Source organism: Melanaphis sacchari, unplaced genomic scaffold (genome assembly GCF_002803265.2).
Source record: "Melanaphis sacchari strain LSU unplaced genomic scaffold, SCAv2.0 Contig157_pilon_pilon, whole genome shotgun sequence".
NCBI classification, from domain to species: Eukaryota; Metazoa; Arthropoda; class Insecta; order Hemiptera; family Aphididae; genus Melanaphis; species Melanaphis sacchari.
Window position 1 is genome coordinate 459,042 of NW_020270704.1, and position 11,963 is coordinate 471,004.

General features: G+C 28.1%; 1 protein-coding gene across 2 annotated transcripts in view; it reads left to right on the forward strand.

Annotated features, from left to right (window-relative positions):
- Window positions 1–10,244, forward strand: part of LOC112592099 (probable G-protein coupled receptor Mth-like 1) — a 31,165-nt gene extending 20,921 nt beyond the window's left edge. For both annotated transcript variants that reach the window (XM_025336080.1, XM_025336081.1), the window contains exons 5-8: window positions 725–803; window positions 888–1,075; window positions 1,262–1,415; window positions 5,609–10,244. In XM_025336080.1, the coding sequence (XP_025191865.1) occupies window positions 725–803; window positions 888–1,075; window positions 1,262–1,415; window positions 5,609–6,023 (836 nt within the window). In that variant the 3' untranslated portion in view covers window positions 6,024–10,244. The remainder of the gene's footprint in view (window positions 1–724; window positions 804–887; window positions 1,076–1,261; window positions 1,416–5,608) is intronic.
- Window positions 10,245–11,963: the final 1,719 nt, after the last annotated feature.

Genomic DNA, 11,963 nt, shown 5'->3' on the forward strand with positions numbered 1-11,963 from the left:
TTTTAAATATACGAAATTTAAAGTGATGTACGATAATAAACATAATAATATATTATTTATTTAAAGAATATTTGTTTACCTATTGTTGATGTGTAGAATTTATTGTACTTATCAGTGATCGCGAATATTTTTCTATTTACGCGGTGTAATTTTAAAAAATGAATGAAAAATAAATTATTAAAACAATTATAAAAACTTTTATAAGAACTAAGAATAAAATTCAAAATTAGAAATTAATAATTTATTCGAGGCGGAAAATATTGAACATAATTGACTCGTGGAAAACTTTTTTATTCATATTAATTTATATTTTTATATTGGGTAATAATAACTTAAATAACCGTTGTTTTAAATTTAACGAAGTTTAAAATAAGTTAAGGATATTTAATTTATTCAATTATTATTAATACAATATTTCGAAGTTTAATCTTATTATCAACACGGTATAGTGTATACCACCAACACATTTATAATCAAAAAAAAATTACTATTATCTCGGTTATTTTAAAAAACGTAAACATGTAAATGAAAAAGTAGTTACCTAGTTCTCTAATGAGTAATTAGTAATGACTAATGACTGATACTAAATTATTTGTATAGGTTTAACTAATTGTTTTTCTGACAAAATAATTGAGTGAATCAAGATGTCATATCATGCGTGATAATTTTGTTAAATAAATTTAATATTTCGTGAATTTGTCTATTGATACATTTTTTCTATTAGGTTTCGTCATACAATTTTCATTCCTTGCAGCATTTTTCTGGTTGAACGTCATGTGTGCAGATATTGCATGGACATTTAGGTTGGTAATATTTTTTTTAATTATACAAAAATGCAAATAGCGTTATTAATAAATTATACATAAAAAATGTACGTTTTATTACAGCGGATTCAGGCTACTTTTGTCATCGAATAAAATTGAAAACGAGAAGAAAAAATATATCATTTATTCAGCTTACGCGTGGGGTTGTAGCATTGGAATAACAATATTAACAGCTATAGCTGAATTCACCCAATTATTTAGTGATCGTAGTTATAAACCAAATTTTGGCAATTACGATTGTTGGTTTTCTAGTGAGTAATAAACATAACGATATTTATTTTATCACTCATTTCTACACATGTATTAAAAATAAATACCTATCACAATACGACACATCTGATTTAAAAGATAGAAACTAATTCCGTTGAAAAATATGCACATTTATTAATAAAACATTTATAGATATTTTTTGTTAACTACCGATTTTTATTTTTCAGATAAATTATCAGTCGGTGTATTCTTTTATTTACCTATTGGGTTACTTCTATCAACCAATTTCATACTGTTCTTATTCACTGCTTTTAGAATTGTATTCATCCGTAGGGGCACGTCAAAAGTATTGAATCGTCAAAATAATCATAATGATATGAGGTAAATAAGTATGAACATTTTTCATGGTTTATATTTAAAAAAAAAATAATAGTGCACAGTGTAGTGGGTCAAATTTTACTAAAAGGATTATTCTATTTCGTAAAAATAATTGGTATGGCGCATATATTTTCGGTCATAAATATAACATTATTAATAATTATTGAATTACGTACAAATTAAATTCATTACATTCACACGATGATCATAAATTACAATATAATCATCATTTATAGATTGATTTATTATAAACTATTTATACAGAGAGAATAAGAGAACCAATAATTAAAATAACGTATATATATATTTTTTTTATCGAAAAAAATAATACTAATTTGATATATAATTGTTTGATTTAATTTTTAACCTGGTGGACATATATAAATAATATTTTGTTTAACTCATGCTTAGCATTTGGTTTTAAACGTTGCATTTATTTTATGTTAATATAATATGTATAGGATCAATAATTATTTAAGCAAGATGTTTTTTGTTCGTTATTTAAAAAAATACGTAATTATTAATTTGATGGACATTACATAAAACGAATTTACTAATTATTTTACTACACGCTTCTTTATTAATATTCGACTTATAAGTTATAACAAGTTTTTTTTTTTTTTAAATGGATAGATACCAATTTAATTAATACACGTCACACTTCATCATCTATAGTAATGTGTCTGTATAAGTAGTTGGGTGCCAAATGTCAATATCAGTTATCATTTAAAATGCAGAACTCAAAATCCATAATTCATACACATATACTAAACTTAACTCAAAATATAATCGAAATGATGGTATCATTTTAGTTCATTAAATTACATAATAATGTCAAAAAAATATTTTAAATTTATTCTACATAATTTCATAATAATATCTTGTACGACATGCTTAAATCAATACTATTTCGTTATATTACTATTTAATTGTATATTTCATATGTTAGCCACATGTTAGAACTCATATAGTATATTATTTATATTATATTTCATTTACAGATTTAAGCCGGGTTTCTTTTAATATTTTTGTGCTCGCGGTATTTTTTTTGTCGGCTAAAATTTCGTGTATCGACGTGTGCGATCGTGCTTAAGGTGTTCAATGTTTGTAACAATAGGCTTAAAAATAAGAGGGTTCGCAGATTCAGTACGTATTTGGTATATTGTATCGCAGGTCAACTTGTTGGAATGCTATTATAAACTAAAAACCTAAGAAAATATACTAATAATAAGAGGGTGAATAGGCTGTTAACTATAAATATAAAAATGCAATAAAAGAAACTCAATTGCAAACAATATATTATCCCAAAGATGGGACTGGTTCTATAGGGCTTTCAAATTCCAAAAAAGAGTAGGTATACTCTCTATAATCTCAATAACAATATATTATCTACCCTTGTCAAACCGTGTCGTCGTGCTGTTGCCCGCCTGAGTGTCGCCATTTAAGTGCCTTTGACCCACCTATACATTCATACGTATTTAGTCACGGACAATTTAGAAGAAACGAACATGTTATAATAAAAGAAAATAACATGTGGTTGTGTGTTCAGAAAAGGTCGCACGAATTCGGTTAACAATCGAACTCAAAAAGCATTCCGATCCTTCCATGCGGCTTAGTATATTTTAAATTTATTTCAATAGAAGAAAGAAGTATATACGTATATACGCTTTAAAACTACAATATGGTGTTTTTTGTTATCTGACCGGATGACCGTCTGTTGTACTTTGTACTATTGATTCAATGTAGGTATCGTTAGAAAACGTTCAAATAAGAGTAAATAATAATTTCATAAATTGTAGAAAATTAATAGTAGTATGGTTAATAGTTAATATTAATCAATTAAGTTCCAACAAATATAAAAATATAATACAATTTCCTAAAGGTCATATTTTAATGTCACACATTTTATTTATTTTAACGATAAGCTTTTGGTGTAAAAATATAATGTAAATATTAAATATTGCGGCGAATAAGTCATTTCTTATATACTTGGAATATACATTTAAAAACTAATTTTTTTTCAAACTCTTATGAAACATTTATGTTTATACATAAATTTATAAGATACGATGTATTGATATAAACCCTTTTAATAATTCAATAACTCATATCTTAAATAATACTAAAATAATATATTCTATAAACATGAATTCATTATTATGCAATAATATACTATAATACAATATCGATACCTGAACTACAGATAGCCACATTAACTGAGCATTGTTAGGTATTTGATAAACAAAAATATATTTGCTCTATTAATATTCTATACCAACATCTGTATGAACTGTTGAAGTGGGTATCTATTTCGGAGAAAGTAATCGTCAACATGTTATATTTGTTTTGCTGGATTGCACCAAAATTCAAATTTCAGTGAGAATTATATACATTATAATATAGTATAATCTTTAAAAAAAAATTTCGAACATCACACTTAGTTATTTTAAATGCATATTGTACGCAAACTCGTGAAATTCGATGCGATTATATATATTATATATATAGAATAGAGTAGACAATAATAACTCTGTACTTACATAGATGGCGTGTAGTGTGAGAAGTGTAAAATATATTTATTTACACTTTAAAGTTCAATTACCAAAATGTGTTAAGCATGCTTGCGGCAGCATTAATAAGTTTATCGTTATATTATATTCTGACGGTAAAATTTGTGTTGTTAATGAAAAAGTTGGTACTTATTATTTGACATAACATGATACAACACCATATCGATTATAATACTTTTAGGGATTTACTAATGATGTGTAACGCTAATAATATTTTTGAAATACTTAATTTCAAGATTTATAAAATATCAAAAATCGTTTAAGGAAAAATAGTTAACTATTTTATGGTTTAAAAACAATATTGTAAAAACTGTTTATTACAAATTTATGCGATGACTAATTTATCAATATTAGGATGTACTTAAAATAACTTAGTACTTAATCCCTTCTAAAAGGTTTTGCAGATCGAGACTGATAAGCAGCTAAAATTTTTAAATGCATTTCTTGTGATGTGATCTATAATAATATTTTAGTATTATAGTAGGTAGTTGTTTGAACTAGGCAAAATGGTTTATCTTGTGAGTGTATTTGCAGAATCATAATGGGACGATCAAGACAGATGTGCAGGACACATTAGATATACGCGTATATAATATATTTACACATACAAAGAGACCCTTTTTAAAATCTTGCTTTTAGGTATCGGCGCCGAAAAGATGTATGATAAAAACGCGTATATATATATAACAAAACACAATCTACCCTCGGCGTCGACAGTGTCTGCCGCCACTCAAATATGACCCATCATATAGGACGGTATGCATTTGTATTTATTTAATCATGGACGTTTCAAAGAAACATTAAATACAATACACAAAAAATCCATAAACAACAAGCTCAGCATTATAGGGGTTACAGGTTTATACGTCCACCTGGAAATAGTATATTGTTATTTATGAAAAACCGATTTTAAAAATATTCCGAACAACCGTCTATTGTGGCTTAATATTTTTTTTTGTCCTCAGACTAACAAATAAAAACGAAATGTTTGAACTCAGCCTTGGTATTTACTTTTAAATTGATTATTTTAAAATGTATATTTTTTTAAAAAATATATATTTCATGAGGTGGAGGACATAATACATTATAATATATCGTATTTTTTTATTTATCTCTGTCTTAATACCTAACATATAATATACTAAACTTAGCATTCAGAATAATCAATGTTATTTTAAATATCAGAGTTATTTGACTTAAAACCAAATTTAAAGGCAAGAATATTATTCAGGGGCTCTCGTTAGTTATTTTTTTTTATATTTTAATTTTTAAGCTATAATTACGAGTATTTAGAAAACCGTACAATTTTTAAATGTTTATGAATTTATTTTTTTAATTTAAATATTTATAAAAGCTTCTAAATAGTATTTTCAAGATATATTATGCTAGATATTTAATGTTTTGTACAAATGTGTTTTGTCTATGTTACAAGTAGACCAGAAAAAGAAAACAAACATAAAGTCTAAAATAGTTTCATATGTTTATATACTCGTACATATAATAAATATGCCAAGTGAAATTAGGTGACAGTGAAAATACGCCCCTTCCCCAAATCGCGCCCTCTCCCCTTTGAGCGCGCCGCTGCAGTAGTACGTTGTTGATTCACCGTGATATCGTTGTTCGCAGGTTGTCGCTGTACTTAAAGCTGTTCTGCCTGATGGGCGTGACTTTCGTTTTCGAAGTGATCTCGTGGGCGGTGGATGCGCCCGCTTACTACTGGTACGCGACGGACGCGATCAACTCCCTCCGCGGCGTGTTCGTGTTCTTCATATTCTGCTGGAAGCGGTCGGTGCTGAACCTACTGCTGGCCCGGGCGCCGGAGTCGGCCCGCAAACGGTTTGTCCGGATGTTCGGCATTCGCGATCCGCACAGGTACCCGAGCTTTTCGTCGTCGTGCCAGCCTAACAATTTCGGCGCCAACGCCAGCAAGCGGACCCACAGCAGCGGCGCGACGTCAGCGCAGACGGCGATCAGCGGATTGCAGCTATCGCAGTTCGGCAGTTCGTCGTCAGTCGCGACGACGGCGACCGGGAAGAATTAGTCGGGACGACCGTCGACTAACTTAGATATAGAGAGGACTCGTCGTCGTGACACGATTTTTGGGCGGGGGGAGGGGGTGCACGGAATGTCGCTTTCAAAACGCGCACGGCGCATAGTTGATACATACATGGATAGAATAACGTGCATTGTATTCGTGGGAGGGATCGAAGGGCATAATATATAATATACTAGTTACCACAAAGCGGTTACATACAATCGGAGTTGTGGTATTAAAATATCAGCACTGATAGTATTACACTGCAGTATAATTACAGTAGTATAAAGTTATAACTTTAAAACACAATATCATGACAAATTATAGTCGAATTAGTTGTATTATACAACGATAGTGAAAAATAAATAATACGGAAATTAATTGAATTCAACATTTCTAGCAGACGGCAAACTATTTTAATGTTTTATTCGTCATAAACTACAAAACATAAACATCATTATGGTAACTATAGTGGATTCTATATTCGATTAAATTACCTATACCTGGTAATATCAGTGGCGACATGTGGGGTTTGCGTAAGGTGGTGCATAAATATTTTTGTGACATATAAGGTGTCGATAAAATTGTTTTATACACTTGTCAAAAATAATGTACTAAATAATGCACAACGAATTAGTGAACCGCAAAATTATCAAATCGTCAACAGACACAATCATCAATACCAAAAACAATAACTTTTTTCTTAAAAAAAAAATTACTTTGAAAATAATACTAACTTTATGATATACATAATAACTATAAATTACAGTTTAAAAAATATAAATTTATGTTCTCTAGTGCACTATGTATAGTATAAGTCACCACTGCGTATATATTATAGTTATATAGGGCTATCTTATTCGTGTATATACATACTAAGTATGATACAGTGGTGGAGTTAAGGAAATTTTCGATTAATTTTGTTACACTAAAGTACTTCTGTTATCGGTCAGTTACACGTGCCAAGATATATTCTGTAGATAGCACTAGCCGCGTAATTAAAAAGTAAAATTCAATAGTATAACATCTCCGACGTATACATTTTTAGGAAAACGTTATAATATATCCTTGTCACGAGCCTTCTATATCTTAATATGTGGCCAATTTTTTGAGGACGCCTTTGATTTGCACTATTGCAGGAAGCCAAAAATAGTGTTTATAATTTTCGCCATTGTAGATAATCGAGAATAGTGTTTGCAATTTGAAATATTGATACAAAGTATACATTATGTTGCATATATTTCGAATAAATTTTAGTGGAAATTAACTACAGCCCTGACCTACAGGTGTAACTCAGATAGGAGGTGGGTGGTATATTAGATATTATCGACATGGACGCGTATAAGGACCACAGAGACAGGTTCACCCCGACACCTCTCCACCGCCAATCATCCCCTAAGGAGAATTTGTGATATACGGCTTGCAACGATTATTCCACAATATAATTTAAAATTTATTATATTCGATAATCGACTTGAGACTCCAATAGTTATATTATATACGCATACACCAGTCACCAGACCATACAGGTCGTTTATATATATTATTATATGAAATAACTATCTTATGATTTTTTTTTTTTTGAGAAATGCGATAGAATTCATTATTTTCTCCCTTAGTTCGATTCACATGCGTATTTGACCGCCCGTCGGGTGGATCCGTCCGCCCGTTCTTCATACCCTCTGCACCTAACCGCCATCAACCATCAACCGTCGCCTGTGCCATTATACGATGCTCTCGGCTGGGGCTCCGAAATAAAATATATAATAGGTATCTTCTGCGACTTATTTAATATGATCATTGTATAAAACGGTTTTCGAACATTTACTTGTTTTGTCGATTTATTATTATTATTTTCAAGTTGGTTTCAATAAATTCTTGTACCCAAACGATACAATCGTCTGCAGGGGACTATCCGTCCGACCCAAACCATTTACAAAGATCTGCACATGGTTCATATAATATATAATACACCGGATACGACCCATGTCAACGATTTTTATGAGTTTCGTGTGTGTGTGTGTGTGGTTTTTATTCTTATAATACTATTTTCATATATTGATTTTATTTATTTTCTGCTTCAAAGATCTTTCTTTTTTTCTTTAAAATTTTTAAAACACGATTTCTAAACACCATTAAAATGACCATCCCTACGTGGTCATAAATATTTTACATTTGACAAAGGTTTGACGTGTACCATATATGGATCGTTTGTATTGTGTGTTCTCGTAGCAACAATTGTTAAAGAATCCTCTTTTCATTTATTGTGACCTAAAAACACGTATTTTAAACACTCACAATGTACTTTAAAGACATTTTGTTGGACCACCCTCTACGAGGGACCGTAATCTGTACACGTGTTTGCCACATCATATTATACGCAACGCGTACCAGCTATTTCATCATTTTCTGTTTTTTTTTTAAGTTTTAAAAGTATAATTCTACCATACACATTTTAAGATATTAACTTGATTTTCAAGTTAAGTATATAACTTATGTACATTTTATGAAGGCAATATCTGATATATTTTTCATATGTTTCTCTTTTGCATCAAGTCGGCTATCATCCAAATTACTAGAGGTCTCGATTCATACCACTTTGATAAGTTCAATCATTCATAACGAGCAATCGACATTACATATGAATGCATTGACATTTTATATGTAACTAATTATAAGGAAATACAAATTTTGTATCGGTAAAAAAATAAATTATTATTAAGTTTTACGAAAGACGGAAGGTGATATTATATTATATTATAATTTAGAAAATGTGTACATTTGAGCACGTAATATATCGATATTTACAATTATCAGAAAATGCAGCAGGACAATTATTATAATTATTATATGGATATTGAGTATTTTAAAAGTTTATTATAGGTACTCTTAAATAATAATATTTCACGTCAAGTCAAGAATATCATTATCTGTATACATACATCTGAGGGCTTATTATCAACGTCCAGAGGTTATGACCATTTTTGAAAAAAAAAACAGTAAAATAAATAACTCTGAACCGTAATAAAACTAATGGAAAACACGTGTATTTAATATGTCTGATAAATCTGACAATAAGATAATAAAAAAAAAAAAACATTAATTTTTTCCCTTATTATTCCGTTTGATGTTAAATTTCAGATTTTTTATGTAAGTAGTCCGATTTTCGTTATTGATAAAGTATTATCGAATATACTTATTTTGTATAATCAATGATCACATGAAAATATTACGTCTATATTGAATTTATACATATTAGGAGGGGCCCATACGTTTAATTCTGTCTCCCGTAAAGACCAGTTGCTACCGTGAAAAGAGTTTTATTTTATATATTTTATAACTATATGAATAAAATGGATAATACTCTATAATTTCATATACACAACTACTTCAATAATTTATAATACATCACATCAATACTATTTTTTTTTATAAAATATTTTAATCATTATATTATCATACTATATTGTATCATTATTATACTATACACAATAAATATGTGGTATTACATCTTTTAAACATTGTCCCTACTTATCATCGGCAGCCATCACGTTCACCTACCTAAACATATAATGTTGATCTCGGGTATATTGATTTTTTTGACCTTCAACGAATAATGAGACTACACATATTATTACTATTACTATTATTATAATTATCATTGCGTTGTTGTATTTTGCTTATAATATAATGCATGTATATATAGAATTACGGTTAAAATAATTTTGCTAAATCGTAAATGGAAAATTATTTTTCGCGCTGCATCTATATTTTTTAACTTTGTTTATATTAACAATATCTAACTATCTAAGATATTTTAATAATAACTGTTTGCTTTATTTATACTCACAGTTTTCTTTAATATCAATCATTCATAATTTCCACGTTCACATAATCACATTATTTTATATTATCTAGTCATCATTTATGACCAAACCGAATGTACAAATGAATAATTATTGGTAAATGTGCTTCGAACAATTTGTAAACTGATTTTTAATATGTAATTATCTACCTTAATTTAATCATAAACTTAATTTTATTTATATCATATACCATATAGTTATAGACAATTATATAGTTTTATACCTTATTCATTAAGGGACTATAGCAAATCAATTTTGTTTATCTCTGTTCGTTGAACCAGGTAACTTATGCAATATAATCACATAAACCTTTATTATATGCTTTGAATATATTACCTATACATATATATATATATATATATATATATATATATAATATAAATATATTAGTTATGTTAATTGTATACATTAAAAATGAATGTTATATTAAGTTTATATGTTATGTATGATGATGTTGTTAATTACATATTGTTCAATTTATAAAGTTTGTTACGCAATTTAAAATATATAATGATACATTATAATGTAATCGATGTTGTTTGTTAGCTTATAATTATATATTACTGGGCATTGTAGATTAATTGTATATATTACCAATGTGGTTATTATATTATTACATTAACCACAATTTTCACGAAAATTATTCTATTTATTTAATTATTTACCAAAATATGTTCAGACTAACTATGTATTTGTAAAAAAAAAAAAAAACAATATTTTATAATCGCTATTAATCTAAATATATATATTTATATATATTGAATATTCCAAACGATAAGCACATGTACTAAAACAATAAAAAGGTGCTAAATACTTCAAATTTGTGAAATTGTTATGTGCGTAACGACCAGGCACCGAAATACCTGCGTTTAATTTAATATAAAATGCACCGATGGGAGTGTGAGTCGAATGCCATGTAGTACCTACTAATAGGTAATTGCAGGATCGCGTAATGAATAGGGCTGACGAACTATACGAGATAAATACGGATTTGTGTTATGCTTATTAAATTATAAAAAATAGTGACTTAAGTGACTTGATAATAAATTTAATTGAATATAATATAATTATTAAGTAATATAATAATAAAATTATTTTACAATGAGAGTTTAAAAAAATATATATACGTCTGTTATTCCCTTTTGAGTTTTGAAACGGTAATAATGATTTGATTTTCAACTTTGATGGTGGTTCTAGTAGTAAATTGGAACTAGTTAGTACTTATTTTGGAGGGTCTAATAGGTTTAAAATTACAAGTAATTTTCAAAATAATTAGAAAAAAACAAAGAAAAATGGGAATCTGTATTCTGTAAGTAAAATTAATATTTAAAAATACTGATTTATTTAAAAATCTTTGAATAGTTAAGTTTAAATCCACAAAAAAGTTTTGTAAGCCTTTGAAGTTAGAACAGCGGTAACCACTACCCGTTTTTTTTATTTGAAAATTATAAGTTATAACATTTATTGAATGTAAAAATTACGAAAATATTTCTTCTGTATTATAATTATTTGGAATTATTTTGATTAGGAAATATGTTTTGTTAGAGAAGTATTTTTTGAAAACGTATGCTATTGAAAATTAAACCGGTAGTAAATACTTGTTATTTTGTAGTCAGTATTTAATTATAGTGTATTCTATCGGAGTAGTACTCAGAAACGTATTGAGACGTAAATGAATAATGTATATCATTATGAACATTTTTACTACTAAAGAGACCATCTTATCTATACAAATAACATTGTAATAATGCGTTTGAACCGGACGGTGTCATTAATAAATATTAACATTATACAAGTAAATATACATGCCTATTAAATACTATTTACTTTAATACGACCAATTAAACTGAACGCTTAGTTATATTTAGTTATAACTTATTAATATTTATTATTCAAAAATTATTCATATAACTTACAATCGATGATAAATTGAAATAAATCATACCAAACTTTATTTCAATTAATATTCAAGTGTACGTTATGATAATGAAAAATAATCGAGATAAGGAAATACCAAATTCAAGTTTAGTAATCTTGCGTGTGTTTATATTTTTGTGTAATAGAATACAATTTATTTATG